This window comes from Sycon ciliatum, chromosome 6, assembly GCF_964019385.1.
Source record: "Sycon ciliatum chromosome 6, ocSycCili1.1, whole genome shotgun sequence".
NCBI classification, from domain to species: Eukaryota; Metazoa; Porifera; class Calcarea; order Leucosolenida; family Sycettidae; genus Sycon; species Sycon ciliatum.
Genome location: NC_088648.1, coordinates 26,734,512 through 26,754,781, shown reverse-complemented (window position 1 = coordinate 26,754,781; position 20,270 = coordinate 26,734,512). Strand labels below are relative to the sequence as shown.

The 20,270-nt window shown below is 44.5% G+C and overlaps 1 protein-coding gene across 1 annotated transcript in view; it reads left to right on the top strand.

Moving 5' to 3' along the window:
- LOC135819823 (sushi, von Willebrand factor type A, EGF and pentraxin domain-containing protein 1-like) overlaps positions 1-20,270 on the top strand; it is a 228,964-nt gene that overhangs the window by 183,442 nt on the left and 25,252 nt on the right. Inside the window, exons 2-9 of the mRNA XM_065333103.1 lie at positions 10,068-10,164; positions 11,300-11,482; positions 12,802-12,984; positions 14,351-14,527; positions 15,244-15,420; positions 16,371-16,547; positions 17,971-18,147; positions 18,877-19,053. Coding sequence (XP_065189175.1) covers positions 10,101-10,164; positions 11,300-11,482; positions 12,802-12,984; positions 14,351-14,527; positions 15,244-15,420; positions 16,371-16,547; positions 17,971-18,147; positions 18,877-19,053 — 1,315 coding nt within the window. The 5' untranslated portion in view covers positions 10,068-10,100. The remainder of the gene's footprint in view (positions 1-10,067; positions 10,165-11,299; positions 11,483-12,801; positions 12,985-14,350; positions 14,528-15,243; positions 15,421-16,370; positions 16,548-17,970; positions 18,148-18,876; positions 19,054-20,270) is intronic.

Here is a 20,270-nt window from a genome sequence, read left to right as displayed (position 1 = left end):
CGCCCACCAGTTTACTTCTAGCGCGCACTGTTAGTGATACTACTGCCGGTCAAAGGAGATATCAGCTTGATTCACACTCACACTGGTGTAAATCTGTGAGGTTCTACTTCTAGAGCACTCGCGCTGTCGAAGACACTCAGAATGCGTACGCAGCGTAGTACATGTACATGTACTACGCTGCTCAATGAAATCCAGTCGTGTCACTCAAGTGCACGCCGGGCGTAGCGCAGCCCTAGACCTGCGAACACTGACTCTCACTGGTATGGGCTTCGGAATGGTGCAAGGCGCAAACTGTGCCGTGACTGGATTTCATTGAGCAGGACTGTAGCACTTTAATCTCTATGTCCAGGTCACAAGGCTGTTTTTACAACAAAAACGCACTGCAATGCCACAACAGACTGCAATAGGTAAACTGGGTACGGGTTGACTGCACAACTGACTGCAATACAATAAAAAAAACTGCAATACTGTCATGTACCATACGCAATGGTGATGGCGTTGCTGCATTGTCGTCTTGGTTTTGGTCTCCTGCGTGCCAGTGTTGCCTGCCTTCGCGGTGCCCGGCGGATGCGCCGCGTCAATGATCAGTCTGCTGTTCTCGCAAACGCGGATACTGCATTGATTTAACTTTCTTTGCAACTCCTGCAGTCTAGGTACTGAGTATCATTGTTATCTCGTGTGTGTGTGTATGTGTGTATGCGTGAGTCAACAGCTTTGATAACGTTATTGTGTTTACCCCTCTTGTTTTCTCATCATTGTGTTGCTTTTAATTTTTAATCTTGCCCGTAAAAGACGCTGTTGAATACTGTCATGTATTTATTTATTTTTTTGTAAAGGTTAGAGTGCGTACTTGCGTGGTATCAGTCAAGTACAACTACTGTGTACCTGTACGCCATTACGTTGCGTACGCTTTGCACAGTCCTGTCGAGCCGGCCCTGAGTTACGGTGGTGGACAGTGAAGCTGTGTGAAAAGTCTGTGTGCTAGTGCCCTTTGTCAACAGGCCGTGTCACCATCGGCAGAAATCGTTGGCTTCCTTTTTCTAGAATGCTGAATAGTGACAACTGACTCGGTGACTGTGACAGCAGCCGTAGCGGCCGCGGCAGGGCCAGGTGGCGGAGCGCTGAGTACACACATGCATGCCTGCACGGTGAACGGGATTTCTATGTGTGTACATGTACCAACATTGCTCTTGTCACTTCCAGCACTGGATGTGTCTGCTCAGAGTCAGAGTCAGAGTGGAATTGAATAGAAATATTTCCAAAGGGACATTGAGCTGAAGCCGCTGGAATCTTTCAAGGCTGGCGAATGTAAGACTTACGCTAGGGGAGTGGTTACTCAAGACAGAGTTTCACTGCTGTTCTTTCAGGGTACTAGTACTCTGCCAAACCTACCCGTCTCTGTCGTTGAGCGACTGCGTCGTGCGCTAATCAAAAAGGTACTGTTATTGGTCTTCCCGTTTTTGATAATAATAATAATAATATTAATTAACAATAATAATGATTGAAAGAGGATCGCATAAGAGAAAGAATATGTATTTGAAGCGTGGTGCTGTGTTCTTTGCCGGAGGGTCAGATGCCATGAGCAACAATAAGAGGAGCTGCTTATGCAAGTACCGTAAAGTACCGCCAGAGCGCCCCGTCTCGCGAGAGCGCCCCACCTTGATTTTACAGGCAGAGAAAGGAAAATCGTATGGCAGAGTGCAACGAAGTTTGTACGATGTGAGAATCTTAGTGTACTAAGGTCACACTTGGCAGGGTTTTGTGTGGAGCTTGTGTTCGCTCCAAGGTACGGATTGACTGCAAAACGTGCAATATGTGTACAAGGTTCATGTCGTATGACCTACAGACAGCAGACCACCTCCACAATACGACCACGAAAGGACGAGATGGTGGGGCGCTCTGGCGGTACTTTACTGTACATAATTATACACTCTTCCACTTTCTTTACACTTACAGTCAATCAATGAAATAAACGAAGCTGGTCTGCAGATATGCGCACGTTATATTAATAGAACTTTAGAAAGTACGAAAGTACAATCATGTATCTGATGTATCTGTGAGTAGGCAACGTCCACATAAAGCACTGAACGTACATTGTACATGTATTTCTGCTCACGTGAGAATCATGGGGGGGGGGGGAAACATGCTCCCGCAACAGACTTACCTTTTCTGCTATCAGCGGTCATTTCAACAGCATCAATATTATAATCTTGCTGTGTCTGTACAGGGTTGTACACACAATGATCGTGCTATACACCTTCGTACACACATTTCCTGCGCTTTATCTGCTGAGCTGTTGCATACCCACTCTTTCAGCGCACTTCTCCTTGTACATGCAAATTCATACACTGAATTGCATACGGCTATTGTGTGTTTCGTTGGTTTTGTACATGGACATACAATTGTTAGATTGACAGCATGAAACAAGGAGGAGGACACTGTGTTCGAAAACAGTGGCCTTACTACAACCTTGCTTCTACTCAGACTTCTTATTTAACCTCTTCACATTAATCTTTTTTTATCGTAATATTTTCTTTCTTTTAAGAATTGCACCCTATTGCACACGCATTGTACACGTATATTTTTTCTCTGAGACCCCTTGATTTAGGCTTCGGCCTTTGGGGAATCCCTCAAATAATAATAATAAAACCTCCGCGGTTGGTAGAGCCCCCGGTCCCTGCGGACCATTTGAACCGCGGAAGGTTGTAGTAAGGTCACTATTTTCGAACACAGTGTCCTCCTCCTTGTTTCATGCTGTCGATCTAACAATTGCGTGAACGACAAGGTTTACCTAATACTGGTTTACCAGTTTTGGATTATATCATGGACATTCATGTACATGTACATGTACATACGCTCTCGCTTGCCTTCGTTGTAAAAGGCCGGGTTCACCCCTTGTACATTGTTCTGACGATGGGTGACTGGCCCGAAACGTCAATAATTTTTCGACATCATTAATAAAAGAATTATCATCTAAAGAGTGAATAGCTACTATATAGAGCGGTTGTCAGTTGACAAACCCCCCAAAACTTTTCAGGTATGCAAAGTTGAACTGGGATGGTGAGCCAATAATTATAGTAAAAGGTTTGCACTGCACAACCATAATGTGAGACCATAATATATGCCTGGCAAAGTGGTCTGCTGTACGGGCTGGTCGCTAGTTATGGTGCTCTTTAGTTACAGGTTTTACTGAACTTGTAAAACAAGTGCTCAACTAGCTAATTACTTACTGTTCTAGCAGCAGCTGTATGGAAGATCTTGTTACATGTAACGGTTACGTTACTGATGCAGCCCAGAGCGATTAGGCATTTAATTTGGCCACGTATCGTGCTTTTTTCCCCTCATGCTTATGCTTCCCTCCCGAATTTGGTGCGCCTGCCATGTGAAGATGCCGAGATCTAGGCCTTGACGGATTATGCTAATATTTTCGTGAAATTATGCTTTTCGCATTGCTGAAAAAATTGCAGAATTATGCTATTTTTATGCTAAAAGTTATACATATTATGCCGCATTATGCTCACATATGCTGCTAATGTATATGATGGTTGTGTGCTAAATAACAGGGGAATTTTTTGTAGAGGGCGCTGTACTATAGTAGCAAAAGTTCAACGGGGTCAACGCACCGTCCGACCTAGCTACGACCGTCACTGATTGTAGTGGACTGGACATGTTAGGGAGTCGTAAACCTACGACTTCCTGGTGCATCAACTTGTACTTGTACTTGTAGAACATGTAAAACTGTATGGAATTTGATGCGAACAGGCGGATAGGCCTTGACGGATTATGCTAGCATAATTTTTCGCATAATTCCTACCAAAATCGAATAATCGCATAATTCGAGGCAAATTGCATACGAATCGCATAAAATTGGAATAATCCGCCTGTTCGCATCAAATTCCATACAGCTGTACATGTTCTACAAGTACAAGTACAAGTAGATGCACTAGGAAGTAAGTTGTAGGTTTACGACTCCCTTGATAACATGTCCAGTCCACTACAATCAGTGATGGTCGTAGCTAGGTCGGACGGTGCGTTGATCCCGTTGAACTTTTGCTACTACAGTACATGTACAACGCCCTCTACAAAAAAATTCCCCTGTTATTTTGCACAGAACCATTATGCATTAGCAGCATATGTGAGCATAATGAGGCATAATATGATAACTTTTAGCATAAAACTAGCATAATTCTGCAATTTTTTCAGCAATGCGAAAAGCATAACTTCACGAAAATATTAGCATAATCCGTCAAGGCCTACAGGCGGATTATTCCAATTTATGCGATTCGTATGCAATTTGAATCGAATTACGCGATTATTCGATTTTGGTAGGAATTATGCGAAAAATTATGCTAGCATAATCCGTCAAGGCCTACCGAGATCTCTGGTCGGTTGAGTATGGCAAGCCCCACCAGCACCATCTCACCCCCATGCTAGCCCCATGTGCCTGCCGGTGAGTTGGTTATTTTGTAAAAAATAAAAAATATAAAACATGCAACATAACATAAATAATGCTACCTGGAGCTTCACGAGGTGTTTGTCGCGCTGGAAACAAAGCGTCTCTGTAAGTTTGTATCCCTGGTGATGGTTTGGCCTGGAGAGCAGTATATAAGTGGTGCTTTTCAGGCACAATATTCCTCAGCCTACTCAAGCTCACTTGATGAGGGGTGAATTCCCCGAAACACCGTGTATTGAGCAGGGAGTGGTGCTTTCTTGCAGGTTTGCCGAGTGGAAAATGCGACGTGCTCCTCGTGTACTCCGGATGGCAGTCGTGAGTCAGTCAAGTGTCAAGTTCGGCAAGAAGCGTGTGTTCCTGGTTGGAACAATCAACTTCAAAACATTATTATTCCAAAAAAATATTATTCCATAAAAAATACAATTAATTGATGTACTAATACAGTCTTTATACATGACATAACCTAATGGCCGGGGGAAAGTCCCTATTTTGCTGCTCAAGATGAAGAGAGTCCGGGCCCCGTCCCACACTTCCCAAAGGTGCTCGCCCTTTTTTCGCCCTTTTTGGAAAAGCCCGTTTCATTCGCCCTTTAATGCGTTTATTATTATTATTTATTAAATTTTTAATAGGGCATTCCCACAGGCCTAAGGCCTTTTTTTGGTGCATATCGACCTTTTTGAGCTTTTTTAGCTGAAAAAGTGCTAAAATCTGTTTGCTCATGCATGCGATCACAGTTTCTCAGTGCTCGATGGGCCTTGGCAAGCCGCTTTTCTGGGGGGGGGGGGCAACAAGATGGTGAAGCTTGTACCCTACACAATGCTGTAAAAAGTGGGGTTTTTGAATTTTACTTCATGTTTTGCCTTTCTTGGACCCATAAATGGAAGAGTGCGTATTCATTTCTCAGCTTGAGTTCATATCTGAACATGTACCATGCCTATGCTTCGCTGAAAAAAGAGCACTTTTTGCTTGTTTTTAGTTTTCACTGAAAAAAGAGCACTTTTTGTGTCGCACCTCTCCTGCGACAAAATGCTCGCGTGTAGCCCTTTCCCAAAGGTGCTCTTTTAATTCGCACTTAGTGCTTTTCGTGTCCCTCGAAATATGCTGAAAAAGTGCTCTTTTTCCAGTGAAAACAGGCAAAAAGCGCTCTTTTTCAGTGAAGCATAGCCATGATACATGTTCAGAATTTCAGATACATGTATGAACCCAAGCTGAGAAATGAATACGCACTCTTCCATAAATGGGTCCACGAAAGGCAAAACAGGAAGTAAAGTTCAAAAAACCCACTTTTCACAGCATTGTGTACAGCATTGAAGCTTGTGTACAAGCTTCACCAACTTGTTGCCCCCCCCCCCCCCCCCAAAAAAAGCGGCGTGCCAAGGCCCATAAAGCACTCGGAAACTGTGATCGCATGCATGAGCAAACGGATTTTATCACTTTTTCAGCTAAAACAGCTCAAAAAGGGTGATATTCACCAAAACACGCAATAAAGGGCGAAAGAAACGGGCTTTTCCAAAAAGGGCCAAAAGGGCGAGCACCTCCTTTGGGAAAGGGCTACTCGCGTGGTCTAACATGATCATGCGTGCACGGCGAACGAAGCGAGCGCGCCTCTTTGACTTCCAAACATTTCACTGCAGCTCTCCTGCAACTCAAGCATGCTTTCACTTCGAAGTACGCCTACACGTACTTATACTAGAGAGGTTCTGCTATACGTGAAACGTAGAGAAATCACGTAGAGAGCAGGTGTCTGGTTTAGAGTCTACGGCTTCGCGTATTTTGGCTCCAGATTTCTACGCGGAGATGAGGTTCTCTACGTTGGGGCACACGCAGAGAAAATGCGTACAGATTTGCTGGGTAATCGATCAACTGCATGCAGAAAACTGCCAAATATGGAAGGGGAAATTCCCAGTACACATTCCACGTGACTTCTGTAGGTGAAACTTAGAGCAGAACAGGATTTCTTTACGGTACGGAAACGCGAAGAAAGTTCGCGTGATTCTTTGCATCGCGTTCCCAAAACGTAGAGCAGAACCTTCCTACTGTACAGTACATGTACTGTGTCTGTGGATAGAACTGTTTCGTCCTTTGTGGACACATCAACGCAGCACTGATGTACTGATGATGTAGATACTACAGTGCTGGCAACTGAAATCCGACCCCCTTGCCGGCGCGCCGCGCCGGCGAGGGGGTCGGATTTCAGTTGCCAGTACTGTAGGTGTTTCAAATCTTTATTCTCACGGTGTTGGACAGATGGTTGTTTTTTGTTGAGTATCAAGCTACATGTCGTGGGTTAGGTATTTTTGACTTTGACTCTTTATTCTGTATGATCTGAAAGAAAGTATTTTCCGTTCGGTAGAGGTCGATTGGCGAGACGTTGTCGACAGGCAATGGAGACCGCAGCGATATTTTTTGCTGCTGAATACTACACTTGTAGTAGTACAAACTTGTCGAGCGCGAGCAGCACGTCGACGATAACTGCTACAGATACTAGTACATGTGTACATGTAGCTCTTACCAGACCTACATGTACTTCGAAGTACATGTATGATATAGACGTACATGACAGTGCCAGTGGTCCCCCTACGTACATGTAGGTTTACACGATGGCCATGCTTGGCTGCTCACGCAACGGGTCCGGGATTTGGTCTTTGGCCTTTTTTTTCCTTTTTTTTAGGCCTCGGTCACACTACGGCAAAAATGCTGCGTCAGCGTCAGAATCATGAGCTTTTCCATGGCAACTGACGCAACCGCGGGAAGTTTGAGCGTCAGACGCTGCTGCGTCTGACGTAGGGAAATCGGCTGCGTTGCCGCTGATGGGAGTGACGCTTGGCGGAAAACAGTGTCTTTTCAAGTAAAATTAGTTTCAAGACAGTTGCTTGAGTTGAGCAGTCATTCGACATTCGTCTTTTCAAGGTTTGTTTTGTTCCCTCTTTTTTTCGAGATGAGTCCGTGGACCTACGAGGCCGAGGCTGCTCTGCTCCGAACCTGGCGGAAGAGCGAGGCGTTTTCTGAGAAGAAAATGATGTCGAGAAAGGACCAGTTGTTCGAGTGGGTCATCGGCCAACATGAGCCTGTTGACTTGTAAGTGTTGTGTTATCGTCAAAAGCCCCAAAAGGTACAACCAATATGACGAAGTCAGGAGAAACACAGCTGCGATGCGGACTTTTCTTGCTTGATCCATGAACCTACAACTGAAAATGGCTTCCAATTCGGAAAGAAACATCAGCGATCGTGCACGCGCGTACGCGTGGACCTTTCGTCTTCTCATCATCAAAAATCAATGTATGTATAATAAGCAAAAGGCCGGTTTCCGTGGGAATCCGTGTCGTCATTGAGTTTCCCTGGTAATTTGTGACGTAGACAAATGCGTCAGGCCGCGGCAGTCATGAGCTGCAAAAAAACAAAACACTGTGTGACCCCGCGTCCGCGTCAAGTGCTGCGTCTTGACGCTGCGTCCAGCTTCAAACTTGCCGTAGTGTGACCGAGGCCTTACTATGTCGGAGTGTCACAGGAGCGGAACTTCCGCAGGAGAGTATACGCTCCGAATATTCTGGAGTAGCGGATTCGATCTTTCCGCCAGGGCGGAAGTTCCGCTACTCGCAGTTTCCATGGTGATACACGCTGTTGCGACATGCACATGCGACACCGCTGCAGCGGAGATCCCGCAACTCTCAAGTGCATGTGGTGGGACCGGGCCAGGGCACCGTCAGTGCATGCATGCCATAGTTACAGCTGTAGCTGGGAATGACTGTTTCCACGTCGTCCCACTACATCTAGACTACACGAAGTGTACAATATCATGTAAACGGCACTATTAGTGGTACATGTACATGTACTGGTAGATCTACATCATACATGACCACAACGTTACTTACTATGACTAGTCTGCATGTACTACTTGTAGTAGATCTACATGACTGTACATGATTGTGTACTTGAATTTTTTTTCGCTTCAAGTGCAATGTCCTTCCTTTGGAAGCTATGCTTGAGCATAGAAGGGAGCTCGAACGCCATTCAAGCCAGAATCTGAGTGCGGATGACGTCCTGGTAAAGATGGCTGAGGATAGTGACAGCGAGGCTGTCCACGATAGTATGTGGGATGCTGAGACTATCGTTGAGGAAGGAATTGTGGCTTGTCGGATAATGCAGCCGATGATGACGCTTTAGAAATCACAGGCGACGCTTCAGCCTATGATTATAGCTGCTGCTGGTGTACCCACGAACAGGAACGCAGCAATGCCAGACAACACCCACGGCTAATACTGCCGGCAATGATTATGAAGTTGTGGCCCACTGATAATATGTACGATTTTTGGAATTTCTGCAAAGGGAAGATATCAAAGCACTTTTCTTAGCTGACGACATGATCCGCTAAATGTAGCCTGTGGGCCAGGAAAAGTTTGAGATGCAGACCTGCTTGGTACGTTCTCCGGCAGAAAACACAGCAGTCAGCTACCATGTGGATACCTTTCTGTGACGAGCAATGTTCCAGATGCGACAGTGTCACAGAGACTAATCACTATGAGCACAGAAGCAGCGTTCCACGCAGCAACCATGTGCGATATGAAGGTGTTTCTTGATCTCAAGGAGCTCACCATCTTGGTTTGGCAATCTCAACTCTGCAGGTCAGCTCACCCAGTCATATACATCTTGCCTGCTCTGAGCAGCCTGGTCATATGAATCCGGTTTTTTTATGGATCACTCCGAATAGCGAAGCAAAAAGCCGCTCCAATGTATCATACGCCAGTTGTTTATTATTGTGCCCTGATCTTTTGTTGGGTCCTTGAGAACCTCGGTATGTTTTGACTTCGAGTCCGAGTCGGAAGTCTCCTACTTCTGGCCACAGTCAACTCTGCCATCCCCCCCCCCCCCCCCCGCACCATTCAGATTGATGCGGACAGAGTAGTAGCAGTGTGAACCTGGTGAAGGCAATTTGCCGAAACGATGTAATATTGTGAAATGAATTGAAGTATTGCAGTGTTAATGGAAGAGTCATGATAAAGGGGTGGGGTAACGACTACACAGGTTGGTAGACTGCGAAATGCCTCTCCACCATCCTACATGACTTGTACACGACTGTACCCTAGTCGTATTTTACCAGGCATTTGAGACCAGTAAATTGCTGTGCCTTCTAAAGGGTACCTAGCCTCATTATCACCCTCAAAACGGTCCAGCTACGGACTGGTGAACACATGTTTATCAGACAGCGGTACGTCTCCTTCAAACAAATGTTTGTGTTTGTTGGGTGGGGGTGGTGTTGGGGGAGGGGGCAGGAATATGTGGGTGGGGTTATGTGTGTGTGTTTTCATTTTTGCGTGGTGTGCGTGTGTGCATGTGTGTGTGTGTGTGTGTGTGTGTGTGTGTGTATGTGTGTGTGTGTGTGTGTGTGTGTGTGTGTGTGTGTGTGTGTGTGTGTGTGTGTGTGTGTGTGTGTGTGTGTGTGTGTGTGTGTGTGTGTGTGTGCGTTGGTGCGTGCTTGTGCTAGCGAATCCATATTCTAATGTTCTACGGTAATTGCGTCTTCTGGTCTGCCTGTCGGCTTGCTTGTTTACTTGTGTCTGCCTGTGTGTTGCCTTATGTGTTTGTCCTCTTCTGTTGACCTTTGGATGTTCTATAGGTCAATATAAATTCTTGGGTCGAGTACAGCACTATGTGGCGTGTTGTCCTACTCGTTGTTCTTAGTGCAACATGGATGTCTGTTCCGGCATCTGCAGGTAAGAAAAGGACAAAAGTGTCGTTTGCAAAAATAGTGACATGTACCTTGGCAATTACTGGCGTTACTGGCTGAGGTCGAGCTAGTAAGACTTTTGGACATATCGGTCTTTCTACAACTCGACAACGCAAAGCAACAGACCACCCAACTTGGTAGGCTCAAGTTTATGTGATAAAGCTGGACTGCCTATTGATTAGCGTCGTCAAGATGTAGTAAGACCGATACAATAAATTTTGGATCCATTAAGGGTGCATTCATACTACGGGATAGAGCAGCAGTGTAGGAAAAGTCATCATGACAGTTTTAGAAATTGGCACTCAGCCGTAGCAGCAGTTCAGTTTTTCCCGACCCCTTTGGAAGAGTTCGGTGACCTCTTTACTGTCGGAAATTTGCACTGAGCCGTAGCAGCAGCAGTTCAGTTTTTCCCGACCCCTTTGGAAGAGTTTGGTAACCTCTTTATTGTCGGAAATGCATCAGTAAAACATCGGCACTGCCACAAAACGTACAGACCACTGCACAAAGTGCGACGAAATGAGTTTTGGGTCATTTTCCCGCCCGAAGTACTATTGAATTGGTGCACAAGATGTTTAGCAACAGGTTGAAGTGATAATATAATGACAGTAGTCATTTTGAGGAACTGGAGTGTGTCTACTTAAAGTACTTCCTGTGGAACTGGTGAAGAGACTGCGAAAATTAATGATGGCAACATGAGAGAGTGTGCATGTCTTAGGTGGAGGTGTGACTACCCCCTTATCTAAACACTCTCCCCATCTGAACTGTAGACTCTCCGTAGGTGTTATTGGCACTCTACTGTATTGTGGTGTTATTGAAATAGTACCTGTGAGTACTGTTCTTGGGAATTAACAGGTCAATAACGTGCAGCTGAGCTGGCACAAATACCCGCTGGAGCACACGGAGAAATGGACTTGGTTGGAGAGCCAAGGATAAATTTACAGAAACGAATGTAAGCAATGTTATCGCAGGTGCTGATTGTTTAGTAACTGGTGGTGTTAGTGGACATATTAGTGCGTAACTTGTAGTTCCTGAAAGGGTTAAGTGTGTACATGTGTGTATGCCTGTGTTTATGTGTGCGTGTGTGTTTGTGTGCATATGTCGAATCCACTGTTTTCAACCAGCCACATGTCAGCCGACACCAAACCTCTCGAATGGATATTATACTACCAGTATTAGCTCTTTTACAAATGGTGGCACAGCGACTGCTCATTGTTTTCCAGGATACCAGGGAAATAGACCAAATTCTATCACGTGTGTTAATGGCACTTGGCCTATGGTTGCTTCTTCTCTTCCAACTTGTACATGTAAGTCGAACCAACTAGACATGATCCAATACATTATTTTCATGTAGAAAGTGCACAAATGCGCCACTTTACTCCATTCCCTTATCTGCTATTCAGTCGTTCTCCCTCAACTGAGGAGCATTTAAAATGAGCGTAACAGCTGTCTGGGGGCTATGGAACATCTTCCCAAGAACGAACTTCTTCGCTATGGAGTGGTGTTGTGAATGTGGGCAAGCTGTTTCGGCCATAAAGGCCTCATCAGTACAGCTACGAGCTAAATAGGCCGAGCTACCAGCCATGCTGCAAATGAGGCACCACAGACATTAAGATAGCTCGTCGCTCTAGCGCAAAAAGTAGCTGGCGTTGCATGATGCAGCATGATGCAGCATGATGCAGCAGCACTAGAGCACGAGAGCAGCGTACTGAGAGTGCTCAAGTGCTCAACAAGACGAAAGCCGAGGAGCGCAATACCCAATGATGTAGGCAGCAAGCTCTGAATATTTTATAATTATGACTTCAATATCAGTGATTCACCAAACTCTGATCGCCAATTTTTGAACAAGTTGTCATATGTAGAAGTTTAGGAATTTAGTTTCAGCTACTTCAGAGTACTGTATTGCAGGAAATTTTCGGACAGAAATGTTTTCGGACTATTAAAGCCGAAATTCGACCTCTTGTACGGATTCTATTTTCGTACAGTGGTGCATGCTAAATGCACGTGTTTGCAGGCGGTACGCATGTACGGTGTACATAACTTCACAGGAACAAATTTTAGTACGGAATTTACTTTAGTACAAAAGAGGCCGTGTACGAAATCGTACGAAAATAAATTCCGTCTGAAAATTTCCTGCTGTTATGTCACAATCATCTGTACTCACTCTATGTGCATGATGGATCTGTCAGGACTCCTCACTCTTGGTGAATAAGTAAAAAACTGCTTCATTCTGTACAAAAGGATACTTTGTCATAGTCTAGGTTGGTTTCGGTACGGAACAGGTCTTCAGACAATGTTCTGCTAATATCAGATTCAAACCTATTACATGTGCGTATGTACATATACGTGTGTGTGTATGTGTGCGTGTGCGCGTGTGTGTGTGTGTGCATGTGTGTGCATGTGTGTGCATGTGTGTGCGTGTGTGTGTGCGTGTGTGTGTGTGTGTGCGTGTGTGTGCGTGTGTGTGTTCGCGTGTGTGTGTGTGTGTGTGTGTGTGTGTGTGTGTGTGTGTGTGTGTGTGTGTGTGTGTGCGTGTGCATGTGCATGCGTGCGTGCATGCGTGTGTGTGCATGTGCGTGCGTGCGCGCATGTGTGTGTGTGCATTGAATCAACTATTTCCAACTAGCAATTACATGTTCTGCAGCACCAACAATCGCTAACGGCTATCTTACTTTCAACAGTGGGAGTTTTATGGATGGAGGTTTAGCAACTGTCAGTTGTTTTCCAGGATACAATTTGACAGGATCAGCTACAATCAGTTGTAGAGGTGGCCAGTGGCCTAGTGGTGCTTTTCGTCCAACTTGTACACGTAAGTTGAATCAACTAGACATGATACAATACATTATCTTCATCATAGTGTGAGCCCTTTCAGGGTCACAGTGCATTTCCAGCATCTGAGCACCGTGATCCAGTGCATCTGTGCAATTGTGGAGATAACAGCGAAGAAATCGTCATAACATTGTTGTTTCCCAACGGATTTTCACAATGTTTGGCTTCCTGGAAAGCTCTTTTCCTGCTGGTCATTTCCCATGTGCTTTCAGATCACACAACATCCCGTAACCTCGCCAACAGTGTCCGCATTTTCCTCCGGTTTGGCATCAAGACCATGCACAACAATTTTCTTCGGTTTGGGGCTCATACTTGAAGCAAAACTACTATTCAAGCTGCACCGAACTCGTGAGATTCAAGCGATTCAAACAAAGTGCTCATCCGTCATTTTGCCTTTGACATGTCATTGGGAAATCCCCTTTAATGCTTTGAAAGTCGGTAAAATTCCTTATTGGAAATAAGAAAAATGTTGAGATCGAAGTCGCGTGTTCAATTTATCTCAGCTCAATCATCTGTAGAGCTATCGCCCTCCCAATGAGCTATTGATCATGGCAATGCGATATTTTGTTCTAGAGTATGGCTGTTTGTACAGTGATCTATACAATGTGTACAGTATGTGCACTGTACAAAAAGTATAACTCAAGTATAATCGTCGTTGCACAGATGCGATGCAGTCTACGTGACGAGTATACTCATCTTAAACCCGGACGTGTGGCATGCATGGCATGTTTTGTTGTGTAGTTTAAAATGAGATAATGTGCAGTTCTTAGTCACTAGCAAGTCGTTGGATTTTTTGCAGCTCCACGTCACCATTTTAACTGGACATAATTATTTGCATATCCTCCGCCCGTCACCACCATACGCAATATTGTCATAGACAGTGGAATTTGCGCATTATGAAATGTGACAATAAGTTTCCAACTGATTGGATACTTCTTGGGACCAATTACAGTCAGGTTCGGGAACGTGCTGTCAGAGGTGAAGGAAAGTGATTCATTTTAAAAGGTTTAGAAGCAAGTCAAAGACGAACCCATTTGAATTTGACCTCCCGATTCTTTCAAATTGAAGTGCACTTTCATTTTTTCCACCAACTTGCCAGCGTAAGGATCTGATTTAAAGGATACTGTAGCCTCTGTATTCTACTGGCATTTTCTTTACTAACAACACTCTGTTGAGCTGATTTTGATAGGGAAGCATAAAATTAATACGCAGACAATTTTGAACTCGAGAACTTTGAATTCGAGAATTTGGAACTCAAAAATCAATTTTGACTATGTTTGCCGAAGTAATTTCTTTCCAAGGTGACACAGTTGCTTTTCTTTCTTTTTCTTTTCCGGTGCAACTAGAAATCACATGTACACCACCTCTTACTTCTCCCGCCAATGGTAAAATAGGCAGCAGCTCAAATGTCGTTGGTGGTGCAACCTACTTTACCTGTAACTCAGGATATACACTAGTGGGAAAAAGTTCATCTGTGTGCACCACATCTGGATCATGGTCACAACCAGCACCAACCTGCCAAGGTAAGAGTATGATGATCTCATTGCAGTGAACGTATTTCTATGTGAAGACGATAAATTTATATTCCTGTATCATAGTCAAACCAATCATCACTTTGGTTGCTTCCATCATTGTACGGGAAATTTTGAACCGTTTCCAGGAGACTATCTACCACTTGTCTGTCTGTTCACTGACATTATGATTCTCATATCCGTCCTGAATGGGACTCACGACGGTATATTTGACTGTGAGCGTGTGTGTGTGTGTGTGATAGTGGGAAAACGAAAGGAAAAAGAAAAGTAGGGTCCTGTAATAAAGGTCAAATTTAAGAAGAGCAGTACTAGACTAAAATGGCTGAGCAGATGTTACTCCATCGTTTTCTGTCGTGTGCATTGCTGCCGAGATCACGAAGGCAGCTGGGCTTGAAAATGCAGATAAGTGAGAGGTGGACTTCTTGCTGGAGACATGTGGCAAGGCAAGAGTGGGGTTCACCTGTTATTCGAAAGGGCTGACTGGTAGCATACGTACAGAAAGCAGTGAAAGAAACATTTGCAGGGAGATCACCTGCCATGGCCATTTCAGATACAGAGCACTGTCCAGTAGCAGCATATAAATGTGCATTCGAGATGACATCTGGGTAGGTAATTCCAAGGGTTCACCTCAGCTGTTTCCTGTGAAACACATCTAGGCAGTTTTCTTGTGTTTTCTTGTTTTCCTGTTCCGCTGCTCCGTTGTTCAGAAATTATGTGTTCTGGCTCAGTGACAGCACCTACAAATGGTCATGTGACCGGAAATGGCAATACATTGTCATCAGTACGTCAGTTCTCTTGTATGGAAGGTTATCAACTGAGTGGCGCAAGTTACACTATATGTCTGGCAGATGGTACATGGTCAACTGCTAATCCAGTGTGCACACGTGAGTAACACACCATCTTCTATCTTACACAATCAGCTTATGGATTTAGCGAGTTTAGCATTCTAGCTCTTCAACGACAGTAAAACCTGTGACTAACGACCACCCCTGGGGGCCAAAGAAGGCGGTATTTAGTGGCACGGGGTCCTTAGATCGAGGTTTGCACCGCACTACCATTATTAGATGGAATGTGAGACTTTCTTGTGAGCTACTTGCGCTCCCATCTTTGCCATAGCTACCCAGGCCCTTTATCTTGCAGGCTCTCCTGTCGACTCGCTTTCTCTCCCATAATTTAGTCGTTGGAATGCAGCTCCACGTCACCATTTTTACTGGACAAATTTGCATATCCTCCCCCGTCACCGACATCCCCAGTATTGTCATAGACAGTGGAATTTGCGGCATGCGCATTATGAAATGTGACAATAAGTTTCCAACTGATTGGATACTTCTTGGGACCAATTACAGTCAGGTTCGGGAACGTGCTGTCAGAGGTGAAGGAAAGTGATTCATTTTAAAAGGTTTAGAAGCAAGTCAAAGACCAAACCATTTGAATTTGACCTCCCGATTCTTTCAAATTGAGGTGCAGTTCCACTTGCTCCACCAACTTGCCAGCGTAAGGATCTGATTGAAAGGATACTGTAGCCTCTGTATTCTAGGTGGACTTCTTGCTGGAGACATGTGGTAAGGCAAGAGTGGGGTTCACCTAACTGTTATTCGAAAGGGCTGACTGGTAGGATACGTACAGAAAGCAGTGAGAGAAACATTTGCAGGGAGACCACTTGCCATGGCCATTTCAGATACAGAGCACTGTCCAGTAGCAGCATATAAATGTGCATTCGAGATGACATCTGAGTAGGTAATTCCAAGGGTTCACCTCAGCTGTTTCCTGTGAAACACATCTAGGCGGTTTTGTTGTGTTTTCTTGTTTCCTGTTCCGCTGCTCTGTTGTGCAGAAATTATGTGTTCTGGCTCAGTGACAGCACCGACAAATGGTAATGTGACCAGTGCTGGCAATACATTGTCATTAGTACGTCAGTTCTCTTGCATGGATGGTTATCAACTGAGTGGCACAAGTTACACTATATGTCAGGCGAATGGTACATGGTCAACTGCTAGTCCAGTGTGCACACGTGAGTAACACACCATCTTCTATCTTACGCAACCAGCTTATGGATTTAGCGAGTTTTGCATTCCAGCTCTTCAACCATAGTAAAACCTGTGACTAACGACCACCCCTTGGGGCCAAAGAAAGCGGTCTTTAGAGGCAGGTGGTCCTTAGTTCGAGGTTTGCACCGCACTACCATATGATATGGAGTGTGAGACTTTCTTGTGAGCTACTTGCGCGGCCATCTTTGCCATAGCTACCCAGGCCCTTTATCTTGCAGGCTCTCCTGTCGACTCGCTTTCTCTCCCATAATTTAGATCACACAACACCCCGTAACCTCGCCAACAGTGTCCGCATTTTCCACCGGTTTGGCATCAAGACCATGCACAACAATTTTCTTCGGTTTGGGGCTCATACTTGAAGCAAAACTACTATTAAAGCTGCACCGAACTCGTGAGATTCAAGCGATTCAAACAAAGTGCTCATCCGTCATTTTGCCTTTGACATGTAATTTAGGAAATCCCCTTTAATGCTTTGAAAGTCGGTAAAATTCCTTAATGGAAATAAGAAAAATGTTGAGATCGAAGTCGCGTGTTCAATTTATCTCAGCTCAATCATCTGTAGAGCTATCGCCCTCCCAATGAGCTATTGATCATGGCGAAGCGATATTCCGGGCTGGAGTAGAGCTGTTTGTACAGTGATCTATCCAGTGTGTACAGTATGTGCACTGTACAAAAAGTATAACTCAAGTATAATCGTCGTTGCTCGGATGCGATGCGGTCTGCGTGACGAGTATACTCATCTTAAACCCGGACGTATGGCATGCATGGCATGTTTTGTTGTGTAGTTTAAAATGAGATAATGTGCAGTTCTTAGTCGCTAGCAAGTCGTTGGATTTTTTGCAGCTCCACGTCACCATTTTAACTGGCCGTATATGCATATCCTCCAGCCGTCACCACCAATCCCAATATTGTCATAGACAGTGGAATTTGCACATTATGAAATGTGACAATAAGTTTCCAACTGATTGGATACTTCTTGGGACCCATTACAGTCAGGTTCTGGAATGTGCTGTCAGAGATGAAGGAAAGTGATTCATTTTCAAAGGTTTAGAAGCAAGTCAAAGACCAAACCATTTCAATTTGACCTCCCGATTCTTTCAAATTGAAGTGCAGTTCCATTTGCTCCACCAACTTGCCAGCGTAAGGATCTGACTTAAAGGATACTGTAGCCTCTGTATTCTACTGGCATTTTCTTTACTAACAACACTCTGTTGAGCTGATTTTGATAGGGAAGCATAAAATTAATACGCCGACAACTTTGAACTCGAGAACTTTGAATTCGAGAATTTGGAACTCAAAAATTAATTTTGAATGTGTATGCAGAAGTAACTTCATTCCAAGGTGACACAGTTGCATTTCTTTCTTTTTCTTTTCCGGTGCAACTAGAAATCACATGTACACCACCTCTTACTTCTCCCGCCAATGGTAAAATAGGCAGCAGCTCAAATGTCGTTGGTGGTGCGACCTACTTCACGTGTAACTCAGGATTTACACTAGTGGGCACAAGTGCATCTGTGTGCACCACATCTGGATCATGGTCACAACCAGCACCAACTTGCCAAGGTAAGAGTATGATGAGCTCATTGCAGAGAACGTATTTCTATATGAAGACGATAAATTTATATTCCTGTATCATAGTCAAACCAATCATCACTTTGGTTGCTTCCATCATTGTACGGGAAATTTTGAACCGTTTCCAGGAGACTTTCTACCACTTGTCTGTCTGTTCACTGACATTATGATTCTCATATCCGTCCTGAATGGGACTCACGACGGTATATTTGACTGTGAGCATGTGTGTGTGTGTGTGTGTGTGTGTGATAGTGGGAAAACGAAAGGAAAAAGAAAAGTAGGGTCCTGTAATAAAGGTCAAATTTAAGAAGAGCAGTACTAGACTAAAATGGCTGAGCAGATGTTACTCCATCGTTTTCTGTCGCGTGCATTGCTGCCGAGATCACGAAGGCAGCTGGGCTTGAAAATGCAGATAAGTGAGAGGTGGACTTCTTGTTGGAGACATGTGGTAAGGCAAGAGCGGGGTTCACCTAACTGTTATTCGAAAGGGCTGACTGGTAGCATACGTACAGAAAGCAGTGAGAGAAACATTTGCAGGGAGATCACTTGCCATGGCCATTTCAGATACAGAGCACTGTCCAGTAGCAGCATATAAATGTGCATTCGAGATGACATCTGAGTAGGTAATTCCAAGGGTTCACCTCAGCTGTTTCCTGTGAAACACATCTAGGCGGTTTTGTTGTGTTTTCTTGTTTCCTGTTCCGCTGCTCTGTTGTGCAGAAATTATGTGTTCTGGCTCAGTGACAGCACCGACAAATGGTAATGTGACCAGTGCTGGCAATACATTGTCATCAGTACGTCAGTTCTCTTGCATGGATGGTTATCAACTGAGTGGCACAAGTTACACTATATGTCAGGCGAATGGTACATGGTCAACTGCTAGTCCAGTGTGCACACGTGAGTAACACACCATCTTCTATCTTACGCAACCAGCTTATGGATTTAGCGAGTTTTGCATTCCAGCTCTTCAACCATAGTAAAACCTGTGACTAACGACCACCCCTTGGGGCCAAAGAAAGCGGTCTTTAGAGGCAGGTGGTCCTTAGTTCGAGGTTTGCACCGCACTACCATATGATATGGAGTGTGAGACTTTCTTGTGAGCTACTTGCGCGGCCATCTTTGCCATAGCTACCCAGGCCCTTTATCTTGCAGGCTCTCCTGTTGACTCGCTTTCTCTCCCATAATTTAGATCACACAACACCCCGTAACCTCGCCAACAGTGTCCGCATTTTCCTCCGGTTTGTCATCAAGACCATGCACAACAATTTTCTTCGGTTTGGGGCTCATACTTGAAGCAAAACTACTATTAAAGCTGCACCGAACTCGTGAGATTCAAGCGATTCAAACAAAGTGCTCATCCGTCATTTTGCCTTTGACATGTAATTTAGGAAATCCCCTTTAATGCTTTGAAAGTCGGTAAAATTCCTTAATGGAAATAAGAAAAATGTTGAGATCGAAGTCGCGTGTTCAATTTATCTCAGCTCAATCATCTGTAGAGCTATCGCCCTCCCAATGAGCTATTGATCATGGCGAAGCGATATTCCGAGCTGGAGTAGAGCTGTTTGTACAGTGATCTATCCAGTGTGTACAGTATGTGCACTGTACAAAAAGTATAACTCAAGTATAATCGTCGTTGCTCGGATGCGATGCGGTCTGCGTGACGAGTATACTCATCTTAAACCCGGACGTATGGCATGCATGGCATGTTTTGTTGTGTAGTTTAAAATGAGATAATGTGCAGTTCTTAGTCGCTAGCAAGTCGTTGGATTTTTTTGCAGCTCCACGTCACCATTTTAACTGGCCGTATATGCATATCCACCAGCCGTCACCACCAATCCCAATATTGTCATATACAGTGGAATTTACACATTATGAAATGTGACAATAAGTTTCCAACTGATTGGATACTTCTTGGGACCCATTACAGTCAGGTTCTGGAATGTGCTGTCAGAGATGAAGGAAAGTGATTCATTTTCAAAGGTTTAGAAGCAAGTCAAAGACCAAACCATTTCAATTTGACCTCCCGATTCTTTCAAATTGAAGTGCAGTTCCATTTGCTCCACCAACTTGCCAGCGTAAGGATCTGACTTAAAGGATACTGTAGCCTCTGTATT